General features: G+C 59.4%; 1 protein-coding gene across 1 annotated transcript; it reads left to right on the top strand.

Moving 5' to 3' along the window:
• Positions 1-20938, top strand: LOC133629376 (kallikrein-6-like). Its single transcript, XM_062020032.1, has 5 exons — positions 1-77; positions 7859-8021; positions 13414-13667; positions 16214-16350; positions 20643-20938. The coding sequence occupies exons 1-5, from the start codon at positions 38-40 to the stop codon at positions 20802-20804; spliced, it is 756 nt and encodes a 251-aa protein (XP_061876016.1). The 5' UTR covers positions 1-37; the 3' UTR covers positions 20805-20938.
• Positions 20939-25782: the final 4844 nt, after the last annotated feature.

Here is a 25782-nt window from a genome sequence, read left to right as displayed (position 1 = left end):
CCGCGCGCGCCACCGCCGGCCGCAGCCGCTCGCGCCGATGGAGCAACTGGTCCCGCTGCTGCTGCTTCTGGCCACTGGTGGGCACTGGGAGGGACTGGGAGCACTGGGAGGGAGCTGGGGGGGAACTGGGAGAGAGCTGGAGGGGAACTGGGGGAACTGGGAGGGAGCTGGAGGGGAACTGGGGGAACTGGGAAAGAGCTGGGAGAGAGCTGGGGGGGAACTGGGAGAGAGCTTTGGGGGAACTGGGAGAGAGCTGGGGGGGAACTGGGAGCACTGGGAGGGAGCTGGGGGGAACTGGGAGAGAGCTGAAGGGGCACTGGGAGGGAGCTGGGGGGGACTGGGGGCACTGGGAGAGAGCTGGAGGGGAACTGGGGGCACTGGGAGGGAGCTGGGAGAGAGCTGGGGGGGAACTGGGAGAGAGCTGGGAGGGCACTGGGGGGGAACTGGGAGGGCACTGGGGGGGAACTGAGGGAACTGGGGGCACTGGGAGGGAGGTGGGGGGAACTGGGAGCACTGGGAGAGAGCTGGGGGGGAACTGGGAGAGAGCTGGGGGGGAACTGGGGGCACTGGGAGAGAGCTGGGGGGGAACTGGGAGGGAGGTGGGGGGGAACTGGGGGCACTGGGAGGGAGCTGGGGGGGAACTGGGAGCACTGGGAGGGCACTGGAGGGGAACTGGGGGAACTGGGAGAGAGCTGGGGGGGAACTAGAGGAACTGGGAGAGAGCTGGAGGGAACTGGGGGCACTGGGAGGGTGCTGAGGGGGAACTGGGAGCACTGGGAGAGCACTGGGGGGAACTGGGGACACTGGGAGAGCACTGGGGGCTCTGGGAGGGAGCTGGGGGAAACTGGGAGAGAACTGGGGGGGCACTGGGGGGAACTGGGAGCACTGGGAGAGAGCTGGGGAGGAACTGGGAGAGAGCTGGGGGGGAACTGGGAGCACTGGGAGAGCACTGGGAGGAACTGGGGACACTGGGAGAGCACTGGGGGGGACTGGGAGGGCACTGGGGGCAACTGGGAATACTGGGGGGAACTGGGAGGGTGCTGGGGGGTACTGGGAAGCACTGGGAGAGCACTGGAGGGTGCTGGGAGGGAACTGGGATGGTGCTGGGGTGAACTGGGGACACTGGGAGGGAGCTGGGAGAGCACTGGGAAGCACTGGGGGGCACTGGGAAGGAACTGGGAGGGCTCAGAGTGTAAACTGGGGGCACTGGGAGGGTACTGGGGGGTACTGGGAGGCACTGGGAAGGAACTGGGAGGGCTCAGAGTGTAAACTGGGGGTACTGGGAGGGTACTGGGGGGTACTGGGAGTACTGGGAGGGCACCAGGGCACATTAGGAGGTGCTGGGGGGGGTACTGGGAGGCACTGGGAAGGAACTGGGAGCACTCAGAGTGCAAACTGGGGGCACTGGGAAGGAACTGGGAGGGCCCTGAGTGTAAACTGGGGGCACTGGGAAAGAACTGGGAGGGCCCTGAGGGTAAACTGGGGGTACTGGGAGGCACTGGGAAGGAATTGGGAGCACTCAGAGTGCAAACTGGGGGCACTGGGAGGCACTGGGAAGGAACTGGGAGGGCCCTGAGAGTAAACTGGGGGCACTGGGAAGGAACTGGGAGGGCCCTGAGTGTAAACTGGGGGTACTGGGAGGGTACTGGGGGGTACTGGGAGGCACTGGGAAGGAACTGGGAGGGCTCAGAGTGTAAACTGGGGGTACTGGGAGGGTACTGGGGGGTACTGGGAGTACTGGGAGGGCACCAGGGCACATTAGGAGGTGCTGGGGGGGGTACTGGGAGGCACTGGGAAGGAATTGGGAGCACTCAGAGTGCAAACTGGGGGCACTGGGAGGCACTGGGAAGGAACTGGGAGGGCCCTGAGAGTAAACTGGGGGCACTGGGAAGGAACTGGGAGGGCCCTGAGTGTAAACTGGGGGTACTGGGAGGCACTGGGAAGGAACTGGGAGGGCCCTGAGAGTAAACTGGGAGGCACTGGGAAGGAACTGGGAGGGCCCTGAGAGTAAACTGGGGGCACTGGGAAGGAACTGGGAGGGCCCTGAGTGTAAACTGGGGGTACTGGGAGGCACTGGGAAGGAACTGGGAGGGCCCTGAGAGTAAACTGGGAGGCACTGGGAAGGAACTGGGAGGGCCCTGAGAGTAAACTGGGGGCACTGGGAAGGAACTGGGAGGGCCCTGAGTGTAAACTGGGGGTACTGGGAGGCACTGGGAAGGAACTGGGAGGGCTCAGAGTGTAAACTGGGGGCACTGGGAAGGAACTGGGAGGGCCCTGAGTGTAAACTGGGGGCACTGGGAGGCACTGGGAAGGAACTGGGAGGGCCCTGAGTGTAAACTGGGGGTACTGGGAGGCACTGGGAAGGAACTGGGAGGGCCCTGAGAGTAAACTGGGGGTACTGGGAAGGAACTGGGAGGGCCCTGAGAGTAAACTGGGGGCACTGGGAAGGAACTGGGAGGGCCCTGAGAGTAAACTGGGGGCACTGGGAAGGAACTGGGAGGGCCCTGAGAGTAAACTGGGGGCACTGGGAAGGAACTGGGAGGGCCCTGAGTGTAAACTGGGGGCACTGGGAGGCACTGGGAAGGAACTGGGAGGGCCCTGAGAGTAAACTGGGGGTACTGGGAAGGAACTGGGAGGGCCCTGAGAGTAAACTGGGGGCACTGGGAAGGAACTGGGAGGGCCCTGAGTGTAAACTGGGAGAACTGGGAAGGCCCTGAGTGTAGACTGGGGGTACTGGGAGGCACTGGGAAGGAACTGGGAGGGCCCTGAGAGTAAACTGGGGGCACTGGGAAGGAACTGGGAGGGCCCTGAGTGTAAACTGGGAGAACTGGGAAGGCCCTGAGAGTAAACTGGGGGCACTGGGAGGCACTGGGAAGGAACTGGGAGGGCTCTGAGAGTAAACTGGGGGCACTGGGAGGCACTGGGAAGGAACTGGGAGGGCATTGAGTGTAAACTGGGGGCACTGGGAGGCACTGGGAAGGAACTGGGAGGGCCCTGAGAGTAAACTGGGGGCACTGGGAGGCACTGGGAAGGAACTGGGAGGGCATTGAGTGTAAACTGGGGGTACTGGGAGGCACTGGGAAGGAACTGGGAGGGCTCAGAGTGTAAACTGGGAGAACTGGGAAGGAACTGGGAGGGCCCTGAGTGTAAACTGGGGGCACTGGGAAGGAACTGGGAGCACTCAGAGTGCAAACTGGGGGCACTGGGAGGCACTGGGAAGGAACTGGGAGGGCTCAGAGTGTAAACTGGGGGCACTGGGAGGCACTGGGAAGGAACTGGGAGGGCCCTGAGTGTAAACTGGGAGAACTGGGAAGTAACTGGGAGGGCTCAGAGTGTAAACTGGGGGTACTGGGAGGCACTGGGAAGGAACTGGGAGGGCCCTGAGAGTAAACTGGGGGCACTGGGAGGCACTGGGAAGGAACTGGGAGGGCCCTCAGTGTAAACTGGGGGCACTGGGAAGGAACTGGGAGGGCCCTGAGTGTAAACTGGGGGTACTGGGAGGGACTGGGAATGAACTGGGAGGGCCCTCAGTGTAAACTGAGGGCACTGGGAAGGAACTGGGAGGGCCCTGAAGGTAAACTGGGGGCACTGGGAAGGAACTGGGAGGGCTCAGAGTGTAAACTGGGGGTACTGGGGGCACTGGGAAGGAACTGGGAGGGCCCTGAGTGTAAACTGGGAGAACTGGGAGGGCTCAGAGTGTAAACTGGGAGAACTGGGAAGGAACTGGGAGGGCCCTGAGTGTAAACTGGGGGTACTGGGAAGGAACTGGGAGGGCCCTGAGTGTAAACTGGGAGAACTGGGAGGCACTGGGAGGCAACTGGGAGGGCCCTGAGTGTAAACTGGGGGTACTGGGAAGGAACTGGGAGGGCCCTGAGTATAAACTGGGAGAACTGGGAGGCACTGGGAAGGAACTGGGAGGGCTCAGAGTGTAAACTGGGGGTACTGGGAGGCACTGGGAAGGAACTGGGAGGGCCCTGAGTATAAACTGGGAGTACTGGGAAGGAACTGGGAGGGCCCTGAGTGTAAACTGGGGGTACTGGGAGGCACTGGGAAGGAACTGGGAGGGCCCTGAGTGTAAACTGGGGGTACTGGGAGGCACTGGGAAGGAACTGGGAGGGCCCTGAGTGTAAACTGGGGGCACTGGGAGGCACTGGGAAGGAACTGGGAGGGCCCTGCGTGTAAACTGGGAGAGCTGGGAAGTAACTGGGAGGGCTCAGAGTGTAAACTGGGGGTACTGGGAGGCACTGGGAAGGAACTGGGAGGGCACTGGAGGTGAACTGGGGACACTGGGAGGCACTGGGAGGATACTGGTGTGAGTGGGAGGGAAGGAGGAAGCAGTGGGAGGCAGCGACACCGGTACTGGGAGGGAGCTGGGGGTGAACTGGGAGGCACTGGGACGGACTGGGAGCACTGGTGAAGAGCAGGAGGGACACTGGGAGGTTACTGGGGGCACTGGGAGCAAACTGGGAGGAATGGGGAAGCACTGGGAGGTGCCAGGAACATACTGGGAGGGGTACTGGGAGGGAACTGGAAAGTGCTGAGGGAGGCAACTGGGAGCTACTGGGAGGGAACTGGAAGCACTGGGAGGGAACTGGGGGCTACTGGGAAGGACTTGTCAGGCAGTGGGAGGCGAATGATGTGATACTGGGAGGGACTGGGAGGAACTGGGAGGCACTGGGGAGCACGGAGGGGGAGTGAGGAAGGGTTGGGAAAGAACTGGGAGGGAACTGGGGGCTACTGGGGCATACTGGGAGGCACTGGGAAGGAACTGGGAGGGCCCTGAGTGTAAACTGGGGGCTACTGGGAGTGAACTGGGAGTTACTGGGAGGCACTGGGGTATACTGGGAGAGAATGGTGAGAGGAACTGGGGGCTACTGGGAGATACTGGGAGTTACTGGGACTCATTGGGAGTTACTGGGAGGCACTGGGAGTTACTGGGATACAATGGGGGACACTGGGAGGCACTGGGGGCTACTGGGAGAAACTGGGAGTTACTGGGATACAATGGGGGATACTGGGAGTTACTGGGAGGCACTGGGGGCTACTGGGAGAAACTGGGAGTTACTGGGATACAATGGGGGACACTGGGAGTTACTGGGAGGCACTGGGGCATAGTGGGAGGAACTGGGAGTTACTGGGAGGCACTGGGAAGGAACTGGGAGGCACTGGGAAGGAACTGGGAGGGCCCTGAGTGTAAACTGGGGTCACTGGGAGTTACTGGGAGACACTGGGTGGGAAGCAGTAGGTCACTGGGGTATACTGGGAGGGAATGGTGGGAGGCACTGGGGGCTACTGGGAGATACTGGGAGTTACTGGGACTCATTGGGAGTTACTGGGAGCTACTGGGGGATACTGGGAGGGAACTGGGAGCTACTGGGAGGGAACTGGAAGCACTGGGAGGGAACTGGGGGCTACTGGGAAGGACTTGTCAGGCAGTGGGAGGCGAATGATGTGATACTGGGAGGGACTGGGAGGAACTGGGAGGCACTGGGGAGCACGGAGGGGGAGTGAGGAAGTGTTGGGAAAGAACTGGGAGGGAACTGGGGGCTACTGGGGCATACTGGGAGGGACTGGGAAGGAACTGGGAGGGCCCTGAGTGTAAACTGGGGTCACTGGGAGTGAACTGGGAGTTACTGGGAGGCACTGGGAAGGAACTGGGAGGGCCCTGAGTGTAAACTGGGGGCTACTGGGAGTGAACTGGGAGTTACTGGGAGGCACTGGGGTATACTGGGAGGGAATGATGAGAGGAACTGGGGGCTACTGGGAGATACTGGGAGTTACTGGGAGGCATTGGGAGTTACTGGGAGCCACAGGGGGCTACTGGGGGATACTGGGAGATACTGGGAGTTACTGGGATACAATGGGGGACACTGGGAGTTACTGGGAGGCACTGGGGGCTACTGGGATACACTGGGATTTACTGGGAGGCACTTGGGGTTACTGGGGGCTACTGGGAGACACTGGGGGCTACTGGGAGACACTGGGGGCTACTGGGAGACACTGGGGGCTACTGGGAGACACTGAGAGCTACTGGGAGGCACTGGGATTTACTGGGAGGCACTTGGGGCTACTGGGAGCTATGGGAGGCACTTGGGGTTACTGGGAGGCACTGGAAGTTACTGGGAGGCACTGGAAGTTACTGGGAGGCACTGAGAGCTACGGGAGGCACTGGGGGCTACTGGGAGACACTGAGAGCTACTGGGAGGCACTGGGATTTACTGGGAGGCACTTGGGGTTACTGGGAGCTATGGAAGGCACTGGGATGTACTGGGAGGCACTGGAATTTACTGGGAGGCACTGGGGGCTACTGGGAGACACTGAGAGCTACTGGGAGGCACTGGAATTTACTGGGAGGCATTTGGGGTTACTGGGAGCTATGGAAGTTACTGGGACGCACTGGAAGTTACTGGGAGGCACTGAGAGCTGCGGGAGGCACTGGAATTTACTGGGAGACACTGGGGACTACTGGGAGACACTGGGGACTACTGGGAGGCACTGGGATTTACTGGGAGGCACTGAGAGCTACAGGAGGCACTGGGGGCTACTGGGAGGCACTGGGGGCTACTGGGAGGCACTGGAATTTACTGGGAGGCACTGGGATGTACCGGGAGGCAGTGGAAGCTACTGGGAGGCACTGGGATTTACTGGGAGGCACTGGGGGCTACTGGGAGACACTTGAGAGCTACTGGAAGGCACTGGAAGTTACTAGGAGGCACTGAGAGCTATGGGAGGCACTGGAATTTACTGGGAGGTACTTGGGGTTACTGGGAGCTATGGGAGGCACTGGGAGTTACTGGGAGGTACTGGGAGTTACTGGGAGGCACTGGGAGGGACTGGGAGCTACAAGAGCTACTTCGAGGCACTGGGATGTACTGGGAAGCAATTGGAGCTACTGGGAGGCAGTGGGGTCTACTGGGAGGCACTGAGAGCTACAGGAGGCACTGGAATTTACTGGGAGGCACTTGGGGTTACTGGGAGCTACTGGGAGGCACTGAGAGCTACTGGGAGGCACTGGGGGCTACTGGGAGGCACTTGGGGTTACTGGGAGCTATGGGAGGCACTGGGAGTTACTGGGAGGCACTGTGAGTTACTGGGAGGCACTGGGAGGGACTGGGAGCTACAAGAGCTACTTCGAGGCACTGGGATGTACTGGGAAGCAATTGGAGCTACTGGGAGGCAGTGGGGTCTACTGGGAGGCACTGAGAGCTACGGGAGGCACTGGAATTTACTGGGAGGCACTTGGGGTTACTGGGGGCTACTGGGAGGCACTGGGGGCTACTGGGAGGCACTTGGGGTTACTGGGAGCTATGGGAGGCACTGGGAGTTACTGGGAGGCACTGTGAGTTACTGGGAGGCACTGGGAGGGACTGGGAGCTACAAGAGCTACTTCGAGGCACTGGGATGTACTGGGAAGCAATTGGAGCTACTGGGAGGCAGTGGGGTCTACTGGGAGGCACTGAGAGCTACGGGAGGCACTGGAATTTACTGGGAGGCACTTGGGGTTACTGGGAGTTACTGGGAGGCACTGGGGGCTACTGGGAGGCACTTGGGGTTACTGGGAGCTATGGAAGGCACTTGGAGTTACTGGGAGACACTGAGAGCTACTGGGAGGCACTGGGAGGGACTGGGAGCTACAAGAGCTACTTCGAGGCACTGGGATGTACTGGGAAGCAATTGGAGCTACTGGGAGGCACTGGTGGCTACTGGGAGGCACTGAGAGCTACGGGAGGCACTGGAATTTACTGGGAGGCACTTGGGGTTACTGGGAGGCCCTTGGGGTTACTGGGAGGCACTGGGAGGCACTGGGAGGCACTGGGGAGGCCGTGTGGGTGCTGAGGGCATGGCTGTGCCCCCGCAGCGGCCGGGGCGGACGAGAACCGCATCGTGGGAGGCGAGCGCTGCCCCAAGCAGCGTCACCCCTACCAAGTGGTGCTGATGGGCCCCCAGAAGAACATCCACTGCGGGGGGGTCCTGATCCACCACTCCTGGGTGCTCACAGCCGCCCACTGCAACACCCCCAGGTGGGCACCACAGGCTGGGGTGGGCTGGGGGGCACCAGGGTGCCCAGATGGGCCTCAAGGTCCTGGGAGGAGCTGGAGGTGGCTGCTGGGGATGGTGGCATCTAGGGGGGGTTTGTGGTGGTGTGGGGAGAGGGAGGAGCTGGGGGATGGGGGAGGGGTTTGGGGTCAGGGGGGGTTGTGGTCAGTGTGGGATTGGTGGTCTTGGTGGGGTTCATCATCCTCATGGGGTTCATGGCCATGGAGGGGCTCAGGGGGGTTGGTGGTCATGGTGAGGTTGGTGGTCTTGGTGGGGTTCATCATCCTCATGGGGTTCATGGCCATGGAGGGGCTCAGGGGGGTTGGTGGTCATGGTGAGGTTGGTGGTCTTGGTGGGGTTCATCATCCTCATGGGGTTCATGGCCATGGAGGGGCTCAGGGGGGTTGGTGGTCATGGAGGGGTTCATCATCCTCATGGTCCTCATGGGGTTCATAGTCATGGAGGAGGTCATGGTCCTCATGGGATTCATCATCCTCATGGTCCTCATGGTCTTCATGGGGGTCATGGTCATGGAGGTGTTCATGGTCCTCTTGGGGTTCATCATCCTCATGGTCCTCATGGGGTTCATCATCCTCATGGTCCTCATGGGGGTCATGGCCATGGAGGGGCTCAGGGGGGTTGGTGGTCTTGGTGGGGTTCATCATCCTCATGGTCCTTATGGGGGTCATGGTCATGGAGGAGGTCATGGTCCTCATGGTCTTCATGGGGGTCATGGTCTGTGAGGAGCTCAGGGGGGTTGGTGGAGTTGGTGGTCTTGGTGGGGTTCATCATCCTCATGGGGTTCATGGCCATGGAGGGGCTCAGGGGGGTTGGTGGTCTTGGTGGGGTTCATCATCCTCATGGTCCTCATGGGGTTCATGGCCATGGAGGGGCTCAATGGGGTTGGTGGTCTTGGTGAGGTTCATCATCCTCATGGTCCTCATGGGGTTCATCATCCTCATGGGGTTCATGGGGGTCATGGCCAGTGAGATGCTCGTGGTCCTCATGGGGTTCATGGTCATGGAGGGGCTCAGGGGGGTTGGTGGTCATGGTGGGGTTCATCATCCTCATGGTCCTCATGGGGTTCATGGCCATGGAGGGGCTCAGGGGGGTTGGTGGTCTTGGTGGGGTTCATCATCCTCATGGTCTTCATGGGGTTTATGGCCATGGAGGGGCTCAGGGGGCTTGGTGGTCTTGGTGAGGTTGGTGGTCTTGGTGGGGTTCATCATCCTCATGGTCCTCATGGGGTTCATGGTCATGGAGGGACTCAGGGAGGTTGGTGGTCTTGGTGGGGTTCATCATCCTCATGGAGATCATGGGGGTCATGGTCATGGAGGGGCTCATGGTCCTCATGGGGTTCATCATCCTCATGGGGTTCATGGGGGTCATGGCCAGTGAGGAGCTCGTGGTCCTCATGGGGTTCATGGTCATGGAGGGGCTCAGGGGGGTTGGTGGTCTTGGTGAGGTTGGTGGTCTTGGTGGGGTTCATCATCCTCATGGTCCTCATGGGGGTCATGGTCATGGAGGGGTTCATGGTCCTCTTGGGGTTCATCATCCTCATGGTCCTCATGGGGTTCATGGTCATGGAGGGGCTCAGGGGGGTTGGTGGTCTTGGTGGGGTTCATCATCCTCATGGTCCTCATGGGGTTCATGGCCATGGAGGGGCTCAGGGGGGGTGGTGGTCTTGGTGGGGTTCATCATCCTCATGGTCCTCATGGGGGTCATGGTCATGGAGGTGTTCATGGTCCTCTTGGGGTTCATCATCCTCATGGTCCTCATGGGGTTCATGGCCATGGACGGGCTCAGGGGGGTTGGTGGTCATGGAGGGGTTCATCATCCTCATGGTCCTCATGGGGTTCATGGCCATGGAGGGGCTCAGGGGGGTTGGTGGTCATGGTGGGGTTCATCATCTTCATGGGGTTCATGGTCATGGAGGGGCTCAGGGGGGTTGGTGGTCATGGAGGGGTTCATCATCCTCATGGTCCTCATGGGGTTCATGGTCATGGAGGAGCTCATGGTCCTCATGGGATTCATCATCCTCATGGTCCTCATGGAGTTCATGGGGGTCCTGGTCAGTGAGGAGATCATGGTCTCCATGGGGTTTATGATCATGGAGGGGCTCAAGGGGGTTGGTGGTCACAGGGGGGTTGGTGGTCTTGGTGGGGTTCATCATCCTCATGGAGATCATGGGGGTCATGGCCATGGAGGGGCTCAGGGGGGTTGGTGGTCACTGAGGGGTTGGTGGTCATGGAGGGGCTCATCATCCTCATGAGGTTCATGGAGTTCATGGCCATGGAGGGGCTCAGGGGGGTTGGTGGTCATGGAGGGGTTCATCATCCTCATGGGGTTCATGGTCCTCATGGGCTTCATGGTCATGGAGGGGCTCATCATCCTCATGAGGTTCATGGTTCTCATGGGGTTAGTTCATGATCATTGAGGAGTTTGTGGTCTTCAGGGGTTCGTGGTCTTTGTGTGGTTCATCACCCTCATGGTTCTCATGAGGTTCATGGTCATGGAGGTGTTCATGGTCCTTGTGGAGCTCATGGTCCTCGTGGTTGATGGTCACTGTGAGGTTCCTTGTCTTGGTGGGGTTCATGGTCACCATGGAGTTGTCTCTATTTCAGATCCCCTTCCTAGTTGAGGTCTCAGTGTGACCATCTACCTGGATTGGCCACCACAAACATCCAGGCTGGAGATGTGTCTCCTTCAGCTGGAGCTGGACCAGCTTTGCCTTGGCCACTGGGTTCCTCAGTTTCCCCAGCTGTTTACATGAGTGGAGGGGAGACCAGGAGCTCCTCCCACCCCCACCATGTGCACTTTATCTGGCATGAGTATGGCCACAGAGGAACCTCACCAGGGGTGGAACCTCCATGAGGAACCTCACCAGGGGAGGAACCTCCATGAGGAACCTCCATGAGGAACCTCCATGAGGAACCTCACCAGGGGTGGAACCTCACCAGGGGTGGAACCTCCATGAGGAGCCTCACCAGGGGTGGAACCTCCATGAGGAACCTCCATGAGGAACCTCACCAGGGGGGAGGTGAAGAACCTCCAAGAGGAACCTCCATGAGGAACCTCACCAGGGGTGGAACCTCCATGAGGAACCTCCATGAGGAACCTCACCAGGGGTGGAACCTCCATGAGGAACCTCACCAGGGCCTCCATGAGGAACCTCACCAGAGAAGGAACCTCAATGAGGAACCTCACCAGGGGTGGAACCTCCATGAGGAACCTCACCAGGGGAGGAACCTCCATGAGGAACCTCACCAGGGAAGGAACCTCCAATGATGAATCCCACTATGGGAGAAACCACCTTGGTGAATAACCTCACCAGGAGAGGAACCCCACCATGAGGAACCTATCAGGGGAGGAACCCCCCATGGTGAATCCCACTAAGGGAGGAACCATCCTGGTGAGGAACCTCACCAGGACAAGATCTCCTTGGTGAGGAACCTCATCAGGAGAGGAACCACACCATGAGGAACCCACCAGTTAAGGAACCTCCAATGATGAATCCCACTAGAGGAGAAACCACCTTGGTGAGGAACCTCACCAGGAGATGAACCCCACCATGAGGAACCTACCAGGGGAGGAACCCCCCATGGTGAATCCCACTAGGGGAGAAACCACCTTGGTGAGGAACCTCATCAGGAGAAGATCTCCTTGGTGAGGAACCTCATCAGGAGAGGAACTCCACAATGAGGAACCCCTCCCATGATGGATCCCACCAAGGGAAGAACACCCCTGGTGAGGAACCTCATCAGGAGATGAACCCCACCATGAGGAACCTACCAGGAGAGGAACCCCACCATGGTGAACCCACCAGGGAAGGAACCTCCAATGATGAATCCCACTAGGGGAGAAACCACCTTGGTGAGGAACCTCATCAGGAGATGAACTCCACCATGAGGAACCTACCAGGGGAGGAACCCCCCATGATGAATCCCACTAGAGGAGAAACCATCCTTGTGAGGAACCTCACCAGGACAAGATCTCCTTGGTGAGGAACCTCATCAGGAGAGGAACCCCACAATGAGGAACCCACCAGTTAAGGAACCTCCAATGATGAATCCCACTGGGGAGAAACCACCTTGGTGAGGAACCTCACCAGGAGATGAACCACACCATGAGGAACCTACCAGGGGAGGAACCTCCCATGGTGAATCCCACTAGAGGAGAAACCATCCTGGTGAGGAACCTCACCAGGAGAAGATCCCCTTGGTGAGGAACCACACAATGAGGAACCCACCAGGGGAGGAACCTCCCATGGTGAATCCCACTAGAGGAGAAACCATCCTGGTGAGGAACCTCACCAGGACAAGATCTCCTTGGTGAGGAACCTCATCAGGAGAGGAACCCCACCATGAGGAACCCACCAGTTAAGGAACCTCCAATGATGAATCCCACTAGGGGAGAAACCACCTTGGTGAGGAACCTCACCAGGAGATGAACCACACCATGAGGAACCTACCAGGGGAGGAACCTCCCATGGTGAATCCCACTAGAGGAGGAACCACCTTGGTGAGGAACCTCACCAGGAGAACCTCACCAGGGGAGGAACCCCCATGGTGAATCCCACTAGGGGAGAAACCACCTTGGTGAGGAACCTCATCAGGAGAAGATCCCTTTGGTGAGGAACCACACAATGAGGAACCCACCAGGGGAGGAACCTCCCATGGTGAATCCCACTAGAGGAGAAACCATCCTGGTGAGGAACCTCACCAGGAGAAGATCCCCTTGGTGAGGAACCTCATCAGGAGAGGAACCCCACCATGAGGAACCTACCAGTTAAGGAACCTCCAATGATGAATCCCACTAGGGGAAGAACCACCTTGGTGAGGAACCTCACCAGGGGAGGAACCTCCCATGGTGAATCCCACTAGAGGAGAAACCATCCTGGTGAGGAACCTCACCAGGAGAAGATCCCCTTGGTGAGGAACCACACAATGAGGAACCCCACAATGAGGAACCCACCAGGGAAGGAACCTCCAATGATGAATCCCACTAGGGGAGAAACCATCCTGGTGAGGAACCTCACCAGGAGAAGATCCCCTTGGTGAGGAACCACACAATGAGGAACCCACCAAGGGAAGGAACCCCCCATGATGAATCCCACTAGAGGAGAAACCACCTTGGTGAGGAACCTCACCAGGAGAACCTCACCAGGGGAGGAATCCCCATGGTGAATCCCACTGGGGAGAAACCACCTTGGTGAGGAACCTCAACAGGAGAGGAACCCCACCATGGTGAACCCACCAGGGAAGGAACCTCCAATGATGAATCCCACTAGGGGAGGAACCACCTTGGTGAGGAACCTCACCAGGAGAACCTCACCAAGGTTCCTGGCTGAGGAACCTCTCCATGCCTCTTGTCCAGCCCCATCCCCATCCGTCTGGGAGAGCACAGCCTGAAGAAGAAGGAGGGGACTGAGCAGTGTGTCACCTCAGCCAAAGCCTTCATCCACCCTGACTACAACCCCACCAGCCATGACAGTGACATCATGCTGCTGAAGCTGCAGAAGCCCGTCCGCTTCACCGAGCACGTGCACCCCGTGGAGCTGCCCAAGAGCTGCCCCCCACCCAACACCGAGTGCATCGTCTCGGGCTGGGGCAGCACCAGCAGCCCAGAAGGTAGGCTGCAAACATCTCCTACCACCTTGTAGGGGGTGGACCTGGGGCCACCTCAGAGTATGGAGGAGGTCTGAGGGTCATCTCAGCACCTTGGGGGCATCTCAGCATCTTGGGGGCATCTCAGAGTGTTCAGGAGGTCTTGGGGTCATCTCAGAGTCTTGGGGGCATCTCAGCATCTTGGGGTCATCTCAGCACCTTGGGGTCATCTCAGAGTCTTGAGGAGGTCTAAGAGTCATCTCAGAGTCTTGGGGTCATCTCAGAGTCTTGGGGGCATCTCAGCATCTTGGGGGCATCTCAGAGTGTTGAGGAGGTCTGAGGGTCATCTCAGAGTCATCTCAGCACCTTGGGGGCATCTCAGAATTTTGAGGAGGTCTGAGAGTCATCTCAGAGTCTTGGGGTCATCTCAGAGTCTTGGGGGCATCTCAGCATCTTGGGGTCATCTCAGAGTGTTGAGGAGGTCTTGGGGTCATCTCAGAGTGTTGAGGAGGTCTTGGGGTCATCTCAGAGTCTTGGGGTCATCTCAGCATTTTGGGGCCACCTCAGAGTCTTGGGGTCATCTCAGAGTCTTGGGGGCATCTCAGCATCTTGGGGTCATCTCAGAGTGTTGAGGAGGTCTTGGGGTCATCTCAGAGTGTTGAGGAGGTCTTGGGGTCATCTCAGAGTCTTGGGGTCATCTCAGCATTTTGGGGCCACCTCAGAGTCTTGGAGGCATCTCAGCACCTTGGGGTCACCTCAGAGTCTTGAGGAGGTCTGAGAGTCATCTCAGAGTCTTGGGGTCATCTCGGAGTCTTGAGGAGGTCTGAGGGTCATCTCAGCATCTTGGGGTCATCTCAGAGTGTTGAGGAGGTCTGAGGGTCATCTCAGAGTCTTGGGTCCCTTGGGTCATCTCAGAGTCATCTCAGCACCTTGGGGACATCTCAGAATTTTGAGGAGGTCTGAGAGTCATCTCAGAGTCTTGGGGTCATCTCTGAGTCTTGGGGTCATCTCAGAGTGTTGAGGAGGTCTTGGGGTCATCTCAGAGTCTTGGGGGCATCTCAGCACCTTGGGGGCATCTCAGAGTGTTGAGGAGGTCTAAGAGTCATCTCAGAGTCTTGGGGTCATCTCAGCACCTTGGGGTCATCTCAGCATGTTGAGGAGGTCTAAGAGTCATCTCAGCATCTTGGAGTCATCTCAGCACCTTGGGGTCATCTCAGAGTCTTGGGGGCATCTCAGAGTGCTGAGGAGATCTAAGAGTCATTTCAGAGTCTTGGGGTCATCTCAGAATCTTGAGGAGGTCTGAGAGTCATCTCAGCACCTTGGGGTCATGTCAGCGTGTTGAGGAGGTCTAAGAGTCATCTCAGCATCTTGGAGTCATCTCAGAGTCTTGAGGAGGTCTTGGGGTCATCTCAGAGTCTTGGGGTCATCTCAGCATCTTGGGGTCATCTCAGAGTCTTGAGGAGGTCTTGGGGTCATCTCAGAGTCTTGGGGTCATCTCAGCATCTTGGGGTCATCTCAGAGTCTTGAGGAGGTCTTGGGGTTATCTCAGAGTCTTGGGATCATCTCAGCATCTTGGGGTCATCTCGGAATCTTGAGGAGGTCAGAGAGTCATCTCAGAGTCTTGGGGTCATTCAGGGTCTTGGGGTCATCTCAGAGTGACGAGGAGGTCTGAGAGTCATCTCAGAGTCTTGGGGTCATCTCAGCACCTTGGGATCATCTCAGAGTGCTGAGGAGGTCTAAGAGTCATCTCAGAGTCTTGGGGTCATCTCAGAGTATGGAGGAGGTCTTGGGGTCATCTCAGAGTCTTGGGGTCATCTCAGAGTCTAGAGGAGGTCTGAGAGTCATCTCAGCACCTTGGGGCCACCTCAGCACCTTGGGGCCACCTCAGCATCTTGAGACCATCTCCTCATCTTGAGATCTCAGACTTGGGGCCATCTCAGCATCTTCGGGCCACCTCAAAGTCTTGGAGGCACCTCAGCACCTTGAGGCCACCTCAGAGTGTTGAGGAGGTCTGAGAGTCATCCCAGCACCTTGGGGTCATCCCAGCATCTTGGGGCCACCTCAGAGTCTTGGAGGCACCTCAGCATCTTGGGGCCAACTCAGAGTGTTGAGGAGGTCTGAGAGTCATCTCAGCACCTTGGGGTCATCTCAGCACTTTGGGGCCACCTCAGAGTCTTGGAGGCACCTCAGCACCTTGAGGCCACCTCAGAGTGTTGAAGAGGTCTGAGAGTCATCTCAGCACCTTGGGGTCATCTCAGCACCTTGGGGCCACCTCAGAGTCTTGGAGGCACCTCAGCATCTTGAGGCCACCTCAGAGTCTTGGAGAGGTCTCAAAGCCTTGGTTCCACCTCAGTCTTGAGGGACACCTCAGCAGCTTCAGGGCATGAATGTCCAGTGTCTTGGGGACATCAGATCCTTGAGGCCACCTCAACCTCTTGTAGACCCCATGTGGGGTCTCCATTCCCCACCAACTCCACGCCACGACCACAGGAGACCCCCTGCCCAACCCCAAGCATCCCTCAGGTGGGGTTGGGGAGAGTGGTCCCCTGACCACCTCCTGTTGTCCTCAGGCTACTTCCCAGACGTGCTGCAGTGTGGGGTGGTCTACACGCTGCCCAACGAGGAGTGTGGGCGGCTCTACCCCAAGGGCATCACCAGGAACATGCTCTGTGCCGGCGTCAGCGCGGGGGGCACCGACTCCTGCCAGGTACAGGGGGGTGGTGGGGTGGTGGGAGGGGGCTCTGGGGGTCCCAGGGCTTGCAGAGGGATGGGGGGGTGATCCCACAGAGTATGGGGGTTGTCATGTCTTGATCTCATAAGCCAACAGACTGTGGTGGTCTCTCCCCATAGACCATGGTGGTCTTCATCCCTTGACCCCACAGACCATGGTGGTCTCTCCCCACAGACCATGGTGGTCTTCATCCCTTGACCCCACAGACCTTGGTGGTCTCTCCCCACAGACCTTGGTGGTCTCTATGCCCAGACCCCACAGACCATGGTGGTCTCTCCCAACAGATCATGGTGGTCTCCCCTCCCTGACCTCACAGACCATGGTGGTCTCTCCCCATAGATCATGGTGGTCTCCCCTCCCTGACCCCACAGACCATGGTGGTCTCTCCCCTTAGATCATGGTGGTCTCTCCCCATAGACCATGGTGGTCTTCATCCCTTGACCCCTTAGACCTTGGTGGTCTCTCCCCATAGACAATGGTGGTCTCTCCCCATAGACCATGGTGGTCTCTCCCCATAGATCAGGGTGGTCTCCCCTACCAGACCCCACAGACCATGGTGGTCTCTCCCCATAGACCATGGTGGTCTTCATCCCTTGGCCCCTTAGACCATGGTGGTCTCTCCCCATAGATCATGATGGTCTTCATCCCTTGAATCCCCTAAACCATGGTGGTCTCTCCCAACAGATCATGGTGGTCTCTCCCCATAGACCATGGTGGTCTTCATCCCTTGACCCCTTAGATCATGGTGGTCTCTCCACAGACCATGGTGGTCTCCCCTCCCTGACCCCACAGACCATGGTGGTCTCTCCCCATAGACCATGGTGGTCTCTCCCCATAGATCATGGTGGTCTTCATCCCTTGGCCCCTTAGACCATGGTGGTCTCCCCTCCCTGACCCCACAGACCATGGTGGTCTCTCCCAACAGACCATGGTGGTCTCCATGCCCTGACCCAACAGACCATGGGGGTCTTTCCCCATAGATCAGGGTGGTCTCCCCTCCCTGACCCTACAGACCTTGGTGGTCTCTCCCCATAGACCATGGTGGTCTTCATCCCTTGGCCCCTTAGACCATGGTGGTCTCCATGCCCTGACCTCTTAGATCATGGTGGTCTCTCCCCATTGACCATGGTGGTCTCTCCCCATTGACCATGGTGGTCTCTCCCCATAGATCATGGTGGTCTCTCTCAACAGATCATGGTGGTCTTCATCCCTTGGCCCCTTAGACCATGGTGGTCTCCTTGACCTGACCCCTTAGACCATGGTGGTCTCTCCCCTTAGACCATGGTGGTCTCTCCCCATAGACCATGGTGGTCTCCATGCCCTGACCCCTTAGATCATGGTGGTCTCTCCCCACAGACCATGGTGGTCTCTCCCCATAGATCATGGTGGTCTTCATCCCTTGGCCCCTTAGACCATGGTGATCTCTCCCCATAGACCTTGGTGGTCTCTCCCCACAGACCTTGGTGGTCTCTCCCCTTAGATCATGGTGGTCTCTCCCCATAGATCATGGTGGTCTCCCCTACCTGACCCCACAGACCATGGTGGTCTCTCCCCATAGATGATGGTGGTCTTCATGCCCTGACCCCACAGACCATGGTGGTCTCTCCCCACAGACCATGGTGGTCTTCATCCCTTGACCCCACAGACCATGGTGGTCTCTCCCCATAGACCATGGTGGTCTCTCCCCACAGACCTTGGTGGTCTCTCCCCATAGACCTTGGGGGTCTCTCCCCACAGACCATGGTGGTCTCTCCTCAGACCATGGTGGTCTCTCCCCACAGACCATGGTGGTCTCCCCTACCTGACCCCACAGACCATGGTGGTCTCTCCCCATAGATCATGGTGGTCTTCATCCCTTGACCCCACAGACCATGGTGGTCTCTCCCCACAGACCATGGTGGTCTCTCCTCAGACCATGGTGGTCTCTCCACAGACCATGGGGGTCTCTCCCACAGACCTTGGTGGTCTCTCTCCCCTCCCTGACCCCACAGACCATGGGGGTCTCTCCCCACAGACCATGGTGGTCTCTCTCTCCTCCCTGGCCCCACAGACCATGGTGGTCTCCATGCCCTGACCCCTTAGATCAGGGTGGTCTCTCCACAGACCATGATGGTCTCCCCTCCCTGACCCCACAGACCATGGTGGTCTCTCCCCACAGATCATGGGGGTCTCCATGCCCTGACCCCACAGATCAGGGTGGTCTCTCCCCACAGACCATGGGGGTCTCTCCCCACAGACCATGGGGGTCTCTCCCCCCTGACCCCACAGACCATGGTGGTCTCTCTCCATAGACCATGGGGGTCTCTCCCACAGACCTTGGTGGTCTCTCTCTCTCCTCCCTGACCCCACAGACCATGGTGGTCTCTCTCCATAGACCATGGTGGTCTCTCCCCACAGACCATGGTGGTCTCTCCCCATAGACCATGGTGGTCTCTCTCCACAGACCATGGTGGTCTCCTTGACCTGACCCCACAGACCATGGTGGTCTCTCCCATAGACCATGGTGGTCTCTCCTCAGACCATGGTGGTCTCTCCCACAGACCATGGTGGTCTCTCTCTCCTCCCTGACCCCACAGACCATGGGGGTCTCTCCTCAGACCATGGTGGTCTCTCCTCCCTGACCCCACACACCATGGGAGTCTCTCCCATAGACCTTGGTGGTCTCCACATCCTGACCCCACAGACCATGGTGGTCTCTCCCACAGACCTTGGTGGTCTCTCTCTCCCCCCTGACCCCACAGACCATGGGGGTCTCTCCCACAGACCATGGTGATCTCCATGCCCTGACCCCACAGATCAGAGTGGTCTCTCCCAATAGATCAGGGTGATCTCTCCCACAGACCATGGGGGTCTCTCCCACAGACCTTGGTGGTCTCCACATCCTGACCCCACAGACCATGGTGGTCTCCATGCCCTGAGCCCTTAGATCAGGGTGGTCTCTCCCCACAGACCTTGGTGGTCTCTCCCCACAGACCATGGGGGTCTCTCCCACAGACCTTGGTGATCTCTCCCCACAGACCATGGTGGTCTCTCCCACAGACTTTGGTGGTCTCTCTCTCCCCCCTGACCCCACAGACCATGGTGGTCTCTCCTTAGACCATGGTGGTCTCTCCCACAGACCATGGTGGTCTCTCCTCAGACCATGGTGGTCTCTCCCCACAGACCTTGGTGGTCTCCATGCCCTGAGCCCTTAGATCAGGGTGGTCTCTCCCACAGACCATTGTGGTCTCTCTCCCCTTCCTGATCCCACAGACCTTGGTCGTCTCTCCCCACAGACCATGGGGGTCTCTCCCACAGACCTTGGTGGTCTCTCTCTCCCCCCTGACCCCATAGACCATGGTGGTCTCTCCCCACAGACCATGGTGGTCTCTCCTCAGACCATGGTGGTCTCTCCACAGACCATGGGGGTCTCTCCCACAGACCTTGGTGGTCTCTCTCCCCTCCCTGACCCCACAGACCTTGGTGGTCTCTCCCCATAGACCATGGTGGTCTCTCCCCACAGACCATGGTGGTCTCTCCTCAGACCATGGTGGTCTCTCCCCACAGACCATGGGGGTCTCTCTCTCCTCCCTGACCCCACAGACCAGGGTGGTCTCTCCCACAGACCATGGTGGTCTCTCCCACAGACCATGGTGGTCTCTCCTCAGACCATGGTGGTCTCTCCCCACAGACCTTGGTGGTCTCCATGCCCTGAGCCCTTAGATCAGGGTGGTCTCTCCCACAGACCATTGTGGTCTCTCTCCCCTTCCTGATCCCACAGACCTTGGTCGTCTCTCCCCACAGACCATGGGGGTCTCTCCCACAGACCTTGGTGGTCTCTCTCTCCTCCCTGACCCCACAGACCATGGTGGTCTCTCCCCACAGACCATGGTGGTCTCTCCTCAGACCATGGTGGTCTCTCCCCACAGACCATGGGGGTCTCTCCCACAGACCTTGGTGGTCTCTCTCTCCCCCCTGACCCCATAGACCATGGTGGTCTCTCCCCACAGACCATGGTGGTCTCTCCTCAGACCATGGTGGTCTCTCCCCACAGACCATGGGGGTCTCTCTCTCCTCCCTGACCCCACAGACCAGGGTGGTCTCTCCCACAGACCAGGGTGGTCTCTCCCACAGACCATGGTGGTCTCTCCCCACAGACCATGGTGGTCTCTCTCCCCTGACCCCACACACCATGCCATTCCCAATTGCCCCCCAGGGTGGGCTTTGTGCAGGGGCTTTGGAGCCCTTTGGTGGTCCCACCTCTCAGTTCTCCTCCTCCCCCACCACAGGGTGACTCTGGGGGGCCACTGGTGTGCCAGGAGCAGCTGCAGGGCATCGTGTCCTGGGGGATGCAGGTGTGTGGCCAACGTGGCAAACCCGGCGTGTACACACGTGTGTGTCGCTTCACCTCCTGGATCCAGGACACCATCAGGAGAAACGGCCCCAACTGAGCCCCCTCCTCCCCACAACCCCCTCCAGGACATCACCAGGGGCTTCTTCTCCCTCCTCCCATCACCACCCCACCCCGTGTCCTGCTCCAGGGCTGGGGGAGAGCTCCTGGAATAAAGCCCCCCCCTGAAACGTGGCTGCTGTGTGTTGTGCTCTGGGGGTCCCTGGGGTGGGGGAGGTAGGGGTGGTGGCCATGGTGGGACATTGCTGGTCATGGATGGTGGGTGCTGGTGGCTATGGTGGGACATTTATGGCCATGGATGGTGCTGGTGGCCATGGTGGGACACTGATGGCCATGGATGGTGCTGGTGGCCATGGTGGGACACTGCTGGCCATGGATGGTGCTGGTGGCCATGGTGGGACACTGCTGGCCATGGATGGTGCTGGTGGTCATGGTGGGTGACTGCTGGCCATGGATGGTGCTGGTGGTCATGGTGGGTGACTGCTGGCCATGGATGGTGCTGGTGGCCATGGTGGGACACTGCTGGCCATTGATAGTGGGTGCTGTTGGCCATGGTGGGACACTGCTGGCCATGGATGGTGGGGATGGTGGCCATGGTGGCAACCTGGAACCACCTCTCTGGTGCTGGTGGCCATGGTGGGACACTTATGATCATGGATGGTGCTGGTGGCCATGGTGGGCATCTGCTGGCCATGGATGGTGCTGGTGGCCATGGTGGGATGCTTATGGCCATGGATGGTGCTGGTGGCCATGGAGGGAAGCTGCTGGCCATGGATGGTGCTGGTGGCCATGGTGGGACACTGCTGGCCATTGATAGTGGGTGCTGTTGGCCATGGTGGGACACTGCTGGCCATGGATGGTGGGGATGGTGGCCATGGTGGCAACCTGGAACCACCTCTCTGGTGCTGGTGGCCATGGTGGGACACTTATGATCATGGATGGTGCTGGTGGCCATGGTGGGCATCTGCTGGCCATGGATGGTGCTGGTGGCCATGGTGGGATGCTTATGGCCATGGATGGTGCTGGTGGCCATGGAGGGAAGCTGCTGGCCATGGATGGTGCTGGTGGCCATGGAGGGAAGCTGCTGGTCATGGATGGTGCTGGTGGCCATGGTGGGATGCTGATGGCCATGGATGGTGCTGGTGGCCATGGTGGGAAGCTGCTGGCCATGGATGGTGCTGGTGGCCATGGTGAGAAGCTGCTGGCCATGGATGGTGCTGGTGGCCATGGTGGGACACTGCTGGCCATGGATGGTGCTGGTGGCCATGGTGGGTGACTGCTGGCCATGGATGGTGCTGGTGGCCATGGTGGGAAGCTGCTGGCCATGGATGGTGCTGGTGGCCATAGTGGGACACTGCTGGTCATGGATGGGGCTGGTGGTCATGGTGGGCCACTGCTGGTCATGATAGTGGGTACTGGTGGCCATGGTGGGATGCTTATGGACATGGATGGTTGATGCTTGTAGCCATGGTGGGCAACTGCTGGCCATGGATGGTGGGTGCTGGTGGCCATGGTGGGACACTTATGGCCATGGATGGTGCTGGTGGCCATGGTGGAAGCTGCTGGTCATGGATGGTGGGTGCTGGTGGCCATGGTGGGACACTGCTGGCCATGGATGGTGGGTGCTGGTGGCCATGGTGGGATGCTTATGGCCATGGATGGTGCTGGTGGCCATGGTGGGAAGCTGCTGGCCATGGATGGTGCTGGTGGCCATGGTGAGAAGCTGCTGGCCATGGATGGTGCTGGTGGCCATGGTGGGACACTGCTGGCCATGGATGGTGGGTGCTGGTGGCCATGGTGGGACACTGCTGGTCATGGATAGTGCTGGTGGCCATGGTGGGACACTGCTGGCCATGGATGGTGCTGGTGGCCAGGGTGGGATGCTTATGGCCATGGATGGTGCTGGTGGCCATAGTGGGACACTGCTGGTCATGGATGGTGCTGGTGGCCATGGTGGGATGCTGATGGCCATGGATGGTGCTGGTGGCCATGGTGGGAAGCTGCTGGCCATGGATGGTGCTGGTGGCCATGGTGGGAAGCTGCTGGCCATGGATGGTGCTGGTGGCCATAGTGGGACACTGCTGGTCATGGATGGTGCTGGTGGCCATGGTGAGAAGCTGCTGGCCATGGATGGTGCTGGTGGCCATGGTGGGACACTGCTGGCCATGGATGGTGCTGGTGGCCATGGTGGGACACTGCTGGCCATGGATGGTGGGTGCTGGTGGCCATGGTGGGACACTTATGGCCATGGATGGTGCTGGTGGCCATGGTGGGACACTGCTGGCCATGGATGGTGCTGGTGGCCATGGTGGGACACTGCTGGCCATGGATGGTGCTGGTGGTCATGGTGGCTGACTGCTGGCCATGGATGGTGCTGGTGGTCATGGTGGGTGACTGCTGGCCATGGATGGTGCTGGTGGCCATGGTGAGATGCTTATGGCCATGGATGGTGCTGGTGGCCATGGTGGGACACTGCTGGCCATTGATAGTGGGTGCTGTTGGCCATGGTGGGACACTGCTGGCCATGGATGGTGGGGATGGTGGCCATGGTGGCAACCTGGAACCACCTCTCTGGTGCTGGTGGCCATGGTGGGACACTTATGATCATGGATGGTGCTGGTGGCCATGGTGGGCATCTGCTGGCCATGGATGGTGCTGGTGGCCATGGAGGGAAGCTGCTGGCCATGGATGGTGCTGGTGGCCATGGTGGGACACTGCTGGTCATGGATGGTGCTGGTGGCCATGGTGGGATGCTGATGGCCATGGATGGTGCTGGTGGCCATGGTGGGAAGCTGCTGGCCATGGATGGTGCTGGTGGCCATGGTGAGAAGCTGCTGGCCATGGATGGTGCTGGTGGCCATGGTGGGAAGCTGCTGGCCATGGATGGTGCTGGTGGCCATAGTGGGACACTGCTGGTCATGGATGGTGCTGGTGGCCATGGTGAGAAGCTGCTGGCCATGGATGGTGCTGGTGGCCATGGTGGGACACTGCTGGCCATGGATGGTGCTGGTGGCCATGGTGAGAAGCTGCTGGCCATGGATGGTGCTGGTGGCCATGGTGGGACACTGCTGGCCATGGATGGTGGGTGCTGGTGGCCATGGTGGGACACTTATGGTCATGGATAGTGCTGGTGGCCATGGTGGGACACTGCTGGCCATGGATGGTGCTGGTGGCCATGGTGGGATGCTTATGGCCATGGATGGTGCTGGTGGCCATGGTGGGACACTGCTGGCCATTGATAGTGGGTGCTGTTGGCCATGGTGGGACACTGCTGGTCATGGATGGTGCTGGTGGCCATGGTGGGACACTTATGGTCATGGATGGTGGGTGCTGGTGGCCATGGTGGGATGCTTATGGCCATGGATGGTGCTGGTGGCCATAGTGGGACACTGCTGGCCATGAGTGATGGTGGCCATGGTGGGACACTGCTGGCCATGAGTGATGGTGGCCATGGTGGGACACTTATGGTCATGAGTGATGGTGGTGGCCATGGTGGGACACTGCTGGCCATGGATGGTGCTGGTGGCCAGGGTGGCAGCCTACAGCCACCTCTCTGGTGCTGGTGGCCATGGTGGGACACTGCTGGCCATGGATGGTGCTGGTGGCCATGGTGGGACACTGCTGGCCATGGATGGTGGGTGCTGGTGGCCATGGTGGGACACTTATGATCATGAGTGATGCTGGTGGCCATGGTGGGACACTGCTGGCCATGGATGGTGCTGGTGGCCAGGGTGGCAGCCTACAGCCACCTCTCTGGTGCTGGTGGCCATGGTGGGACACTGCTGGCCATGGATGGTGCTGGTGGCCATGGTGGGAAGCTGCTGGCCACGTCTGTTTGGGGCTGGTGGCCATGGTGGCAGCCTGCAGCCACCTCTCTGGTGCTGGTGGCCAGCTGGTGCTGGTGGCCAGCCCTCCAACTGATCCAGTGGCCACCAGCCAGGTCTGGCTGTGGAGCAACATGAGGTGGTGCCAGGAAGGGACGAGGGGAGGAGGAAGAGGAGGAGGAGGAGGGTCCTGGGAAGGGAGTAGGGATGAAGAGGAGGAGAAAGAGGAGGAGGAAGGTCCTGGCAAGGGATTAGGGGAGGAGCAGGAGGAGGAGGAGGAGGAGGAGAAAGGTCCTGTGAAGGGATTACGGGAGGAGGAGCAGGAGGAAGGTCCTGGGAAGGGATTAGGGGAGGAGCAGGAGGAGGAAGAGGAAGGTCCTGAGAAGGGATTAGGGGAGGAGGAGAAGCAGGAGGAGGAAGGTCCTGGCAAGGGATTAGGGGAGGAGAAGGAGGAGGAGGAAGGTCCGGGGAAGGGATTAGGGGAGGAGGAGGAGGAGGAGGAGGAGGAGGAGGAAGGTCCTGGGAAGGGATTAGGGGAGGAGGAGCAGGAGGGGGAGGAGGAGGAAGGTCCTGGGAAGGGATTAGGGGAGGAGGAGGAGGAAGAGGAAGGTCCTGGGAAGGGATGAGGGGAGGAGGAGCAGGAGGATGAGCAGAAGGAAGGTCCTGGAAGGGATTAGGGGAGCAGGAGGAGGAGGAAGGTCCTGTGAAGGGATTAGGGGAGGAGGAGGAGGAAGGTCCTGGAAGGGATTAGGGGAGGACCAGGAGCAGGAGGAGGAAGGGCCTGGGAAGAGATTAGGGGAGGAGCAGGAGGAGGAGGAGGAAGGTCCTGGGAAGGGATTAGAGGAGGAGGAGGAGGAGGAAGGTCCTGGAAAGGATTAGGTGAGGAGGAGGAGGAAGGTCCTGGGAAGAGATTAGGGGAGGAGGAGGAGCAGGAGGAGGAAGGGCCTGGAAGGGATTAGGGGAGGAGGAGCAGGAGGAGGAGCAGGAGGAGGAGGAAGGTCCTGGGAAGGGATTAGGGGAGCAGGAGGAGGAGGAGGAAGGTCCTGAGAAGGGATTAGAGGAGGAGGAGGAAGGTCCTGGGAAGGGATTAGGGGAGGAGGAGGAGCAGGAGGAGGAGGAAGGTCCTGGGAAGGGATTAAGGGAGGAGCAGGAGGAGGAGGAAGGTCCTGGAAGGGATTAGGGGAGGAGGAGGAG

The sequence above is a fragment of the Colius striatus genome, unplaced genomic scaffold (assembly GCF_028858725.1).
Source record: "Colius striatus isolate bColStr4 unplaced genomic scaffold, bColStr4.1.hap1 scaffold_40, whole genome shotgun sequence".
NCBI classification, from domain to species: Eukaryota; Metazoa; Chordata; class Aves; order Coliiformes; family Coliidae; genus Colius; species Colius striatus.
The sequence above is the reverse complement of the archived record's forward strand: the minus strand, read 5'-3'. Positions and strand labels throughout refer to the sequence as shown.